Genomic DNA, 10,784 nt, shown 5'->3' with positions numbered 1-10,784 from the left:
ATAATAATCATTATGATAGACTCTACTGAGCACTAAATCAAACTACTCCGAAAATATACATACTTTAGTGATACTAAATGTAATTAATATTATATTTACGTAAAATTTCTAATAAAAAGCATTTTAAATTAAATAAATCCATTTTTAAATATAATTCATAGTAAATTTATTTATATCAGATTATCAAAAATAAAAATTAATAGCTGCAAATCAACGTTGTTAATATAGTAGTAATATAGTAGTTCTCTAATTTTACATAGGACTCTAGTCTCTAACTCCTCCTATGATTGCATTGGCTGCATTCAGCAGACTCAGCAATTGAGTGAGCGCTCATTGTTATTAGTGAATTCTTTTAGATCATTTAGCATTTTAAATCTGGAAGAATACATCAATAACAGCGAGCGCTTACTCAACTGTTGAGTCCGCTGAACGCAGCCATTGGCTGCAATTCGCTGTTTCAAATTCATTGAATGTGATTCGTTCTGTTTATTCGTTTATTCGGTTTATTGCGCATCGCGCTGCGCTCGTCGATCAACCATAACCTGTAAGTCGCTCGTGTCGTTGAGTCGAGCAAGTTCGCGCATTCGACCGATTCGCGACAATCGCGACCCGTGCGGAAGAGTTATCCTTTGTGATTTTTCACTAAAACTTAGTCCTGTCAACCACGTGAGTTTCGTTATTTACGGTGCGCCTCGGGGAAGGCTTAATCGTCACGGAAGTATGCCCCAACGAAAGTCAAGGACGAGTTGCATTAGCCGGAACATAGGTTAAAGCGTTCCGTCATAGGGATTGTCAGTGGAAAGCCCTGATCGATTTGGTGCGCGATGGACGTGGAGAAGATTGCAGTGTTTGCCGGCGTGGGCTTCGCCATCGCCGTCGGCCTTTTCGTTCTGTGGGGCCCGTCGCCCAAACCTAGAAAAAAAGGTGACGTTTGGGCTACGTTCATCAAACGTTTATTAGGGAGACTACGTCCTTTTATCCTTTTATCCTTGTGCTTTATTTTTGTGTAATAAAAGTATAAAGAAAATAATATAGCCATTATCGATATCTTTTAGTGTTGGAAAAAATAATATACATGTATATATATATATATATATAAGTATAAATTTTTATTGTATTATATAGATCAAATAAATATAATTTCTTTAGAGTGTTTTTGTTAGGTTTAATTCTGTTAAAGATTTATTACTTAAGCACAATTACTACGATTTTAGTTTTATTTACGCTAGATAATTTTACATACATTTTTCTTTTGATTATTTTATCTCAATCACAAGATTATATACTTAATTATCTGAAGCTGATGATGGATCTATTGAACCCATTCAGTTATAAATTTCTGTCAAAAATATCAAACAATTCAATTTTTTTTATGTTACATTTACAAATTTTGATCATTATAAAATATACTTTGGTTTATTCTTTTTGATTAGAATTATGTCATTTTGGTTTCTTGAAATTAATTAATGTCTATTAATTAACATAAATGAGTCACATTAATATTTACAGACTCACGTCAATAATTATATTACAAATTTTGGCATTAGCTTCAGAGAATTAATAGAAAACAAATTCTCTAGGTTAATTGTGACTTTATTTTATCTGCTTCTAGGTCGAGTTGTCGGGATTAACAATTTAGGATACACATGTTTCCTGAATTCTCTTTTACAAGCATTGGCTGCTTGCCCCTCGTTTATTTTCTGGCTTCAGAAACAGCAAGAAAAGAAGGATAGGAACTTTGCTGACACACTGCTTTCTGTTCTCAAAAGTATGGCTGTGATTTGATATTATCTTTAGTAGTTTAATTGTGGATTTAAAATTGTAACTTTTAATCTATGGACATTAAATTAATTTCTAAGTTTTTAATCTTGTTGTTTGACAAGATCTTTAAAAAATTTCAAGAACTTAATTTAAAAAATACTATTATTTTTAACACTGATTAAAGATCAATGTTAAAAATAACAGTATTTTTTAAATTAAGTTTTTGAAATTTTTTAAATTTTCTATGTTCATGCTTTTATATCTTGCATTATACTAATCTATATTTCATAGAAATTAATGGTTTTGCGGATGACTTATATGGCAATGTGACACCTGTTGAAATCATCTCTTCCGTTGGCTCATTGTGGAATTTTGGACCTGGTTATCAAGATGCTCACGAGTTGTTCCACGTGGTTCTCAGTGCGTTAGATGCTGAAATGCAACCTGCTAATAGGGTATTCAATATGTCATTATTGTATGCAACAGAAACTTTTCGTTGCAAAAAAAGATTTTTTAAGATTAAATTCTTGTAACTAATTGAAAAGTTTATTTATGATTTCAGAAAGGTTGTTTGTCCGATGCATTGCCACCAAGCCCGGTTATAAATCCAGATGTAAGAGGAACAGGCGATACTCTGAATCTCAGAAGCGCCTCTTGTAATGACATAGCGTCAGTGGAGAATAATTCCGATAATCCGAAGGGCTTTGACAAAAACTGCAACAATCAGATGATGACCTCAACATCGTCTATATCCAGTACATCTCCAAGCACATGCAGGCCGGGTATGATCCTCGCTAGATCCTCAGAATTGTTATCGCGAAGCATTCAAGGCAACGGCGACTGCACGAGCCTCTTCGGATCATGGAAGTCTCTATGCGCCGCCATGTCATTTACTAACATTCCTTCAATGTCAGTGGAGACGCATCCGTTCTCAGGCCTCATCACTAGCCAAGTTCAGTGCAGCGACTGTTTCTGGAAGGTATTGTCACGAAAGTAATTCAATTTTTTTATTACTAATCCCTTTGTTCGAATTTTTTAAATATTATTAATTTATTTGTATTTAAAACAAATCGTTTTAAATCAAATATCAATAATAATATTTTCTTTCCCTCGCTTCCTATTAAAATAATTTCTAGTTTTAATAATCTTAAATTCTAATCTTAATAATGTTAAGTATTGTATTCTTTAATAACACAAAATTTAATAATACAAAATTTTAATCTTAATCCTCATTTCTTTTTTCAGTCTTCAGTACGTTACGATAAGCTTGAGACATTATCATTACCATTACCACCGCTCACTTCATCATTCGTACCACAGCATCACTCTTTGGAATGGTTACTGTCACGTTTCGTAGACAGCGAAATTGTGCGTGATGTGCAATGTGATGGATGTTCGTCGCGTTGCACCGCCATCAAGACTCTCACCCTCGGCAAATTGCCTAAGTGTTTATGCTTGCACATTCCGAGGACCACTTGGAGCTCTTCAGGCATGCCAATTAAAAGGGATGATCAGATCACGTTCCCCGAATTTCTGGTGCTAGATCCGTACACTTATACGGAGACAAAAAAGAGAAACGCGCAGGTGATTTATAAAAAGATTTATAAAAAGATAGTAAATTTATAAAAAAATAAGGAATTTTCAGAAATATTTAATTTACAATCCTACAACTTTCAATCTAAATTTATGATTAGCCCAGGCACAGTTCAATTAATTTACTGGAATCTCTTTATTTATAGGGTGACGCGAAGTTTCTTGGTAACAATTTCATAACGATACAGGGTAAACACAAGTATCGGTTGTGCGCGGTAATCGAACACCGCGGCCCAGTGGACTCCGGCCATTTCGTTTGCTTCAGACGCGGAAATAAAGCGGATCAATGGCTGTACACGTCTGACGTTATTGTCGAGAGCGTGTCATTGACGCAGGTGCTGCTTGCCAGTCCATACCTACTCTTCTATGAACGCATCAATAGCGTTTATCCTAGCTAGGAACAAATTTTTGAAGTGATAGGCTATCTATAAGAATTACGAAATGACGCGTCGATTGATAATCGGACCGCTCTTTTTAGCCATGCTTTCTCTCTTATGCTTTTGGCATTTAAAGTAAAGCAATTATGTACAACGGAAATTTTACGGAAAGATAGAATTACTGCAAGGAATTAAAAACAATTGTGTAGAAAACACAGCTAGAAAGAACGGAAAGGATTTGCGAAATATAAGAGACTGTCGAATTTTCCATAATAAGTTTAATATCGTTCGATGTTGCGCGATAATACTTTGTTATAACGATAAGGAAATAATATAAGGCTCGATAGATTAAAAATCAAATTAAAAATTCAATTTTGTTATAATATACGACTATGAAACATGCGTCTCTAGGTGATATTTTATAGCAACCGTGAAATGTATCGAATATATAATCTAAAATTCCGAAATATTTCATTCGCGACGAATGCGTTAATAATTGCCATTATTGGACGTTGATAAATTTACCGGAATAGTAAGTTTTGAAATAAAAATTTCTTGTTCTATAATAGTGATAGTAGATTTCTACCAAAAGAGACTGTCAATTTTTATGGATCATTTGATCAGTTCATTATTATATCTTTGTTTTAACAAGGAACTAAGATCGTGCCAATAACAAATTCGTCGAATTAAATTTATTAGGAGATGAATCGTATTTTTTATTACGTTCATATCTGAGGCTCTTTGAGCTCTTGCATATTTAGTGCAATTGTTAAAACTATTATTATTATTGTGTGAAGACTGCGAATTTGTTAATTTGTATATATATATATATCGATGAATTTCCTTTCTCTGATTAGCATAAAGAAATATGCGAATTACCAGAATAAATTTACTTTAAGAATGTTAGATACGTAAATATGTAATTTAAAATCTTATAAAAACTTATTAAAATGGAATAAAATTTAGAACGCAGCATACTTTATTGAAAAATGTAATAATTTTTTCTTCCCAATTTAATTTTTATTAAAATAATAAATTTTATTGAAGTAATTTTAAAGAATTGGAAAGGAAAACGGGCAGTAGGAGTCAAGCGCAGAAGACGTTGCGCAAATAATATATCTATGAAGTATGAAACTTCTTTCATTATTCAACTAAAACGCGCTTATATGTTTCGGCTCACTTTTTTTTAAGCCTTCCTCAGAGACAACACAAATTAACATTAATGAACTGTGAATAAAAAATTGTCCTATCATGGTGAGCTCCCCTACCTCGAGAATTTAAACGTCAAAAAGGATAATGAGTCTTGGTTAGTTTGATTTGTAATATGGAAGTAATTTTAGTTAAGACTTTTTCATAAAACATGCTCTCCTAGCCAGAGAGCTAGAAATTCATTTGGAAAAAGTCGGAGAGATGAAAATAAAAGGTTCCGTTTCACATATGATCTATCGTTTTATCCTTCTTTAATATTTGATAAACGACAAGGATAAGATGCTACGTCATACGTGATCAAGCCAAGCGTAGCGACATTGCTGTGGCTACTTTATATGAGCCGGTATATTTTACTTAACATCGAATAAGAATTATAAAAAACGAATATAATCTAAATTCACTAAAATGAAAAAGTGTTGTTCTACATTAATTAGAACATTTATAAAATCACAAATTGATAGTTTACTCTGAGGTTAGGCGTAATGTAGAGAACGGAATACAGGGAACTTCCTCGATCTCCGAGAAAAAATAATGTATGAAAGGATTAAATTATTTCAACTCCATGCTATAGATAATATATAAAAACAGAGGTATGTGAAAAGTCGTATTGCTTATTTGCTACAACTCAAAAAAACAAAGTTTTTTAGAAAGTAAATTTGAATGTTTTGGATCATTTAAAATTAACCTTACTTGAATGTAACCTTAATTTTGAAATGTAATTTTAAGTGTAATAACTGATTATAAAAGAATGGAAAATCTTTTAAATCTTTTAAATCTTAAATTTTTATTGCACAACAACTAAAACAAACAATTAAAAGTTAATAACTTTTGAGTTGTATCATTATTGTAGCTTATAGTAAATGGACACTATGTAGAACTTTTATTTGAGAGGTATCGAGTAATATATCAATAATTTCCATCTATAATAGGGATTCTTTAGTTTTATTTACCACAAATAGGTCTGAGTCTGTTACCCCTCATTGAAGTTGATATAAGCCACCATGACTGCTCCGATCAGCACTGCCATGGACAGCTTAACTGCTGCTCTTAAGTCCAACATTATTCCCAATCAGGAGTATCTACTGCAGGGATCAGTGTTGGATACTTCCGTAGAAGTATTGCTGCACAGACTTCGTGGTTTGTGTGACAATGTTGATCATGGACCTGAGGGCTTCTACGACCATGAGATGTGTTTCAGCATCCGCAGGTAAAATCATTTCTTTCATGTCAACGTTGTGTTTTTATAGATGTATCTATAAAAATACAAATATATCTATGAAAAATGTAATCAAAGTCGATTTACATATCGAGTTGCAAATATTTGTTTGACTTCTTTTCAGAAGTACTCCACAGGAGCAACCGCTATTACTGCGAGTACGACGTACTCTGGACGCAAGCAACGCGGACATGCCATGGCAGTTGAGGTATATTGGCCAACCTGAACTTGGTGATAAATCTCGACCAACGATTGTTCGCAGTAGCATCGACATCGCTACAAGTAACACCGTAGTGGAGTTTCTCACCGAGTTGGGCTGTAAACTGGACTTCGAATATGTTACTCGTGGCTACATGTTTCGCAAAGGACGAATGAAAATCACTGTATCAAAGATCTTCAAGGTGAACCAGGGTAAAGTGCCAGAAGGTGTGCCGGAAATGATTTCACAGAGTTATTTGGTTGAGCTCAGCGTGTTGGCTCCCAGTGGACAGGATGCCATAGCAGAGGACATGAGGATATTTGCGGAACAGCTACGACCTTTGGTGCAATTGGAGAAAATAGATTACAAGAGATTAGTTCATTAATTTTTTATTTATCGCATTTATCGAGATTTTTTATTGCAAAACTTATTCTTATGTAAGGCATTGTGTGTAATGCGTCGAAAAATGTTCATCGGTAGCAATTTTTTAAAAAGGTAGAAAAAATTTTTCGTATATTTGAACAAAAAAGATAAAAAGGCTATAAACCGAACAAATTTATTGTTAAATTATTATAGCATAATTATAAATGAGAAGCAGATTTTCATAGATAATATACATTTTATCCAAAATTTGTAATTTTTAGAAAATGAAAAAAAAGAAAGAAACTATGCACTTTATAGAAAATAACAATATATCAATCAGTAGGATGTGAAATATTAAACAAAATTACTAAACAATTGCTAAAAATGTTAAACAAATACATTTTGTTTATCTCTAGTTAAAAAACATAATACACTTCGAAATTTCTACGTTTTTTTCAACATATAAATTAACTATGAAAACATGTTTTCTGAATATCTAAGAGTAGCTTATAATATAAGTCCTTGATTCATTCTGAACATTCTGCCATCTCTAACTAAAAAAATGAAACTTTGGACAAAATGCATTTTGAAAATCTGTTCCTCAAATACTTCGAAATCTCTGTATTTATGCTGAAGAGGATTCCAAAGCGAATCAAAACGTATAATCAATTTGGAATAATGATAACATCATCCTTTTCATGAAGTAATAAAACATTTTTGACATTACAGCTTACGCCTCTCTAATTGCGCTGTATTCTCATCTTGAATTTCTCTGTTTATTTTAAGAGGTAAAAATAAGCGACATAATATTGGCGTTAAATAAAAATATTTATGTAGTGTTATGTTTAATGATAAAATAATTCTTTTATTAAATATAACATTACATAAATATTAATTCGCTCTTACTAATTAATTTATTTCCAATTCTTGAATGATGTTAATAACAGTCAAAAGTCGCACTGCTTAAAAACAGTCGTCAAAGAAACATAAGCTGTCAATGTAACAGTTTTAGAATATTGTTTTAATTGTGATTATATTTTAATATTTATCCATATTTATAACCACTCGATAAAATTTCGCTTTGCCTTTTAATTCTTTGCTTACAAAGAAAGGTTCTCAGAAGTCATATTAAAACACGATGTGAAAAATATTTTTTTACAAAATGTGTATTGAACTTTATAAAATAAAAAATGAAGAGATGTTTGTCTTAATAGTTAGTGTATAATGAAAATTTAATAATAAAATAAAATAAGGAACTGGAAAGGATACGGGCAGTAGGAGTCAAGCGCAGAAGACGTCGTGCAAATAATATATCTATCAAGTGTGAAACTTCTTTACTCACTAAAACGAGCGTACATGATTCAGTTCACTTTTGAGCCCTCCTCAGAAACAACACAAATTAACATAATAAATTGTGAATAAAAATTATCCTATCATGGTGAGTATCATGGGAGTTCTCTTACCTCGAAAATAAAATAAGTAAATTAATGTGTAATGAAAGTTTAAAAAATTTTTACAGACAATTCTCTTTTTAGCAAAAATTTTAAATAAAATTAAGAGAGGCGTTGAATGGCTCAGTGATCGGTCCGCGGATTAACAATCCATGGATCCGGTCCATGGATCTGGTCCATGGATTCAATCCTATCCGCACATACACATACGCAGGAGCAAATTTTCTTAAGTATATGCCTGCAAACCATTGCAACGCTCGCGAGATCCTTGCCGTCTACTAGCGTTTTCTTTTGGCTGCACTATCGCCCACTGCAACACTCAGACAGTATATCGTGTTTCCATGGCTGATGGTAAGCGAACTCATTCGGTGTACCGTGTTTCTGTGGCTACATTATAGTGCAAATTTTATGTACGAAGTGAGATTTTGCTACAGCATCTCAAAGGGATGGTGTAGAACCAGTGTGACATTTAAAATTTGAAAATGGAAATCAAAGGGGAATAGGGTTTTAGCGCAATAATAATGTAGTACGCACCATGGTGTACATCATTCTGGTGTAATGTAGCTGAGTATAACTCTTACACGCAGTACGGTGCGAGGACTGCATCTAGTGTATCCCAAGAAAAAACGCTATAAGTATTGAAAAATAAATCTGAGAATATCATATGATAAATGGATACTAGAATTCAATACATTTCATTGTTCTACGTTACGTCTGCATTGTATTTAATGGTCTCTCCATTGATCTTTGGTTTGAAAGATATCTCGTTGATGATTGTAGTCAGTAATATTTCACATGTGAACTGATTGACCCTTATTACTAGACTGCGGATATTTATGCAAAATACTTAACTGAATGTTAATCATTGGACAATTTTAGCAGTCGATCATTGTTCGTTAAAGAGTTATTAAAAAGTAAAATAAAAAAGGTTGAGATTGCCATATGTAAATATGCAATTTATGCAAAATATTTAGTTAAGTATTTTGCATAAATATCTCCGCAATCTACTTATTACTTATTTTCCATTAAAATTACATCAATATGATCTTTTTCAATTTTATTTCCCCGAAATTTTGTGTATGTATGCCATGTATACCACCAATGTATACCACCCTAACAGAAAAGTTTTACGAAAAACTATATAGATTGAAACAAGACCTTATAAATTCTTAATTTTTCGTAGATATTTGTAGGGGAACGTAGAGTAGTGTTGTTTGTTTGAAAAACTAAGAAATTCTTCGCCTTCAAACAACGTCACTCTACGAATATCTACGAAAAATGAAGGATTTCTAAGATTTTGTCTCAATTTATATAGTTTTTCTGTATTTTTTTGTAAAAATTTTTCTTTCGCTAGGGCGGGAAAAACTATTTTGAAAAACTATTTAAAATACTTATTTATCCATTTTACATTTAAAATAGATTCGAAAAACCCATTTTGCATTTTGCATTTTAAATACACTTTTTAAAAGTTCACAATTAGTATTTTAAATGGAATTCGAAAGGCATTTTACCCAATCCTGGATGAATGTATTATATATTCATATGCATTAATTAATTATGTAGAAATAATAAAAAATCCTCTTTATAATCCACTTCCGTCGTATAAGACGCGTATTACGTCAATATTCGACTTCAAAGATTTAGCAAAATCTCGTTGTAATTAAAATTCGATTGATAAATTAATCAAAAAAATAATTTATCATTGAATAACAATTAAGATTGATCGTTGACTTAGAAACGTCAACAATTAGAAAACAATTCTCACGAAAATTGCAGTATTAAACCTACACTTGAACTGCGGAGTACAAGTGCCGGTGGCAGCACTGTTAATAGAAGACCGAGGGACGAACATGGAAGAGTGGGCTGAGCAGATCGATGGTAAAGACTAAAATCGACGCCATTTTATATTCAGTGTAGTTGTAGCGTGGATCTGACTCCATCGCAAGTGATTTTTAAGGAGTTCTAGTAGAACACTCTCATAGGTAAGTGTGACTTTTTGGTCGTCAATTCGTTATGCAGCGCGCTCTTGAGGTTTCATTCAACCACTTGATGTTTCGTTGGGAAATCCTGCATGACATGAGCAATCAACTAGAAATGCTTGAGACGCTTCCTCGCTGGCGGGAAGCCGGGATGAAAAACTTTTGGCGATATATCGCGAAATTTTTATGATAGATCAAAAGGCGAGGAGGAAAAAAGATGACGAGATAATCTATCTTGGAATTAACATTTCTATACCAATGTAGGTTGTTTTTGATTCCTGTACTAAACTGCATTAGAATATTGGCTGCGTTTAGTAGAAAAAGCACCTTTGCAATAGTTGTAAAATTCTTAAATATGATTAGTTTATACATTTAGATCCTGTGAAGAACTAGGAATAAGACTAATCATATTAAAGACAACAGCTGCAAAATTCCTCTTTCTGCTGAATTCAGCCTTTCTTTCTCGCTTTTGCTAAGTATCAAACTATATCTATTTCACTTTAAGTTTCAAAAGTGTACACTAGTTCAAGCAAAAATAGATCTTTAATTTTTATCTCGATTAACAACCAACTCTTCATCCTTTTTTTAGTTCTAAGAATTAGAAGAACATAAAGAGCAAATTGAACGGAGATTAAA

General features: G+C 32.6%; 3 protein-coding genes across 14 annotated transcripts in view; all 3 read left to right on the top strand.

Moving 5' to 3' along the window:
- The first annotated feature begins 483 nt into the window (after window positions 1-483).
- Window positions 484-4,606, top strand: LOC108746761 (ubiquitin carboxyl-terminal hydrolase 30). The gene is made up of 6 exons (XM_018483707.1): window positions 484-924; window positions 1,613-1,768; window positions 2,053-2,216; window positions 2,324-2,740; window positions 3,007-3,345; window positions 3,501-4,606. The coding sequence occupies exons 1-6, from the start codon at window positions 825-827 to the stop codon at window positions 3,750-3,752; spliced, it is 1,428 nt and encodes a 475-aa protein (XP_018339209.1). The 5' UTR covers window positions 484-824; the 3' UTR covers window positions 3,753-4,606.
- Window positions 4,607-4,874: 268 nt separating this feature from the next.
- On the top strand, window positions 4,875-6,880 carry LOC108746801 (mediator of RNA polymerase II transcription subunit 18). 7 transcript variants are annotated; one of them, XM_018483766.1, is made up of 4 exons: window positions 4,875-5,037; window positions 5,418-5,530; window positions 5,870-6,147; window positions 6,281-6,880. In XM_018483766.1, exons 3-4 carry the CDS (start codon window positions 5,942-5,944, stop codon window positions 6,738-6,740), a joined length of 666 nt encoding a protein of 221 aa, XP_018339268.1. In that variant the 5' UTR covers window positions 4,875-5,037; window positions 5,418-5,530; window positions 5,870-5,941; the 3' UTR covers window positions 6,741-6,880. The 7 variants fall into 7 exon arrangements, with proteins under 7 accessions (XP_018339268.1, XP_018339269.1, XP_018339273.1 ...); XM_018483767.1 differs by having other exon boundaries at window positions 5,402-5,530; XM_018483769.1 differs by lacking the exon at window positions 4,875-5,037 and adding an exon at window positions 5,046-5,283.
- A 3,136-nt stretch (window positions 6,881-10,016) lies between these two features.
- The window catches only part of LOC108746983 (RNA-binding protein 1), a 10,034-nt gene continuing 9,266 nt past the window's right edge, over window positions 10,017-10,784 (top strand). For all 6 annotated transcript variants that reach the window (XM_018484161.1, XM_018484159.1, XM_018484157.1 and 3 more), the window contains exon 1: window positions 10,017-10,151. The gene's annotated coding sequence lies outside the window, so the exon portion shown is untranslated. The remainder of the gene's footprint in view (window positions 10,152-10,784) is intronic.

Source organism: Trachymyrmex septentrionalis, unplaced genomic scaffold (genome assembly GCF_001594115.1).
Source record: "Trachymyrmex septentrionalis isolate Tsep2-gDNA-1 unplaced genomic scaffold, Tsep1.0 scaffold19, whole genome shotgun sequence".
Classification (NCBI taxonomy): domain Eukaryota; kingdom Metazoa; phylum Arthropoda; class Insecta; order Hymenoptera; family Formicidae; genus Trachymyrmex; species Trachymyrmex septentrionalis.
The sequence above is the reverse complement of the archived record's forward strand: the minus strand, read 5'-3'. Positions and strand labels throughout refer to the sequence as shown.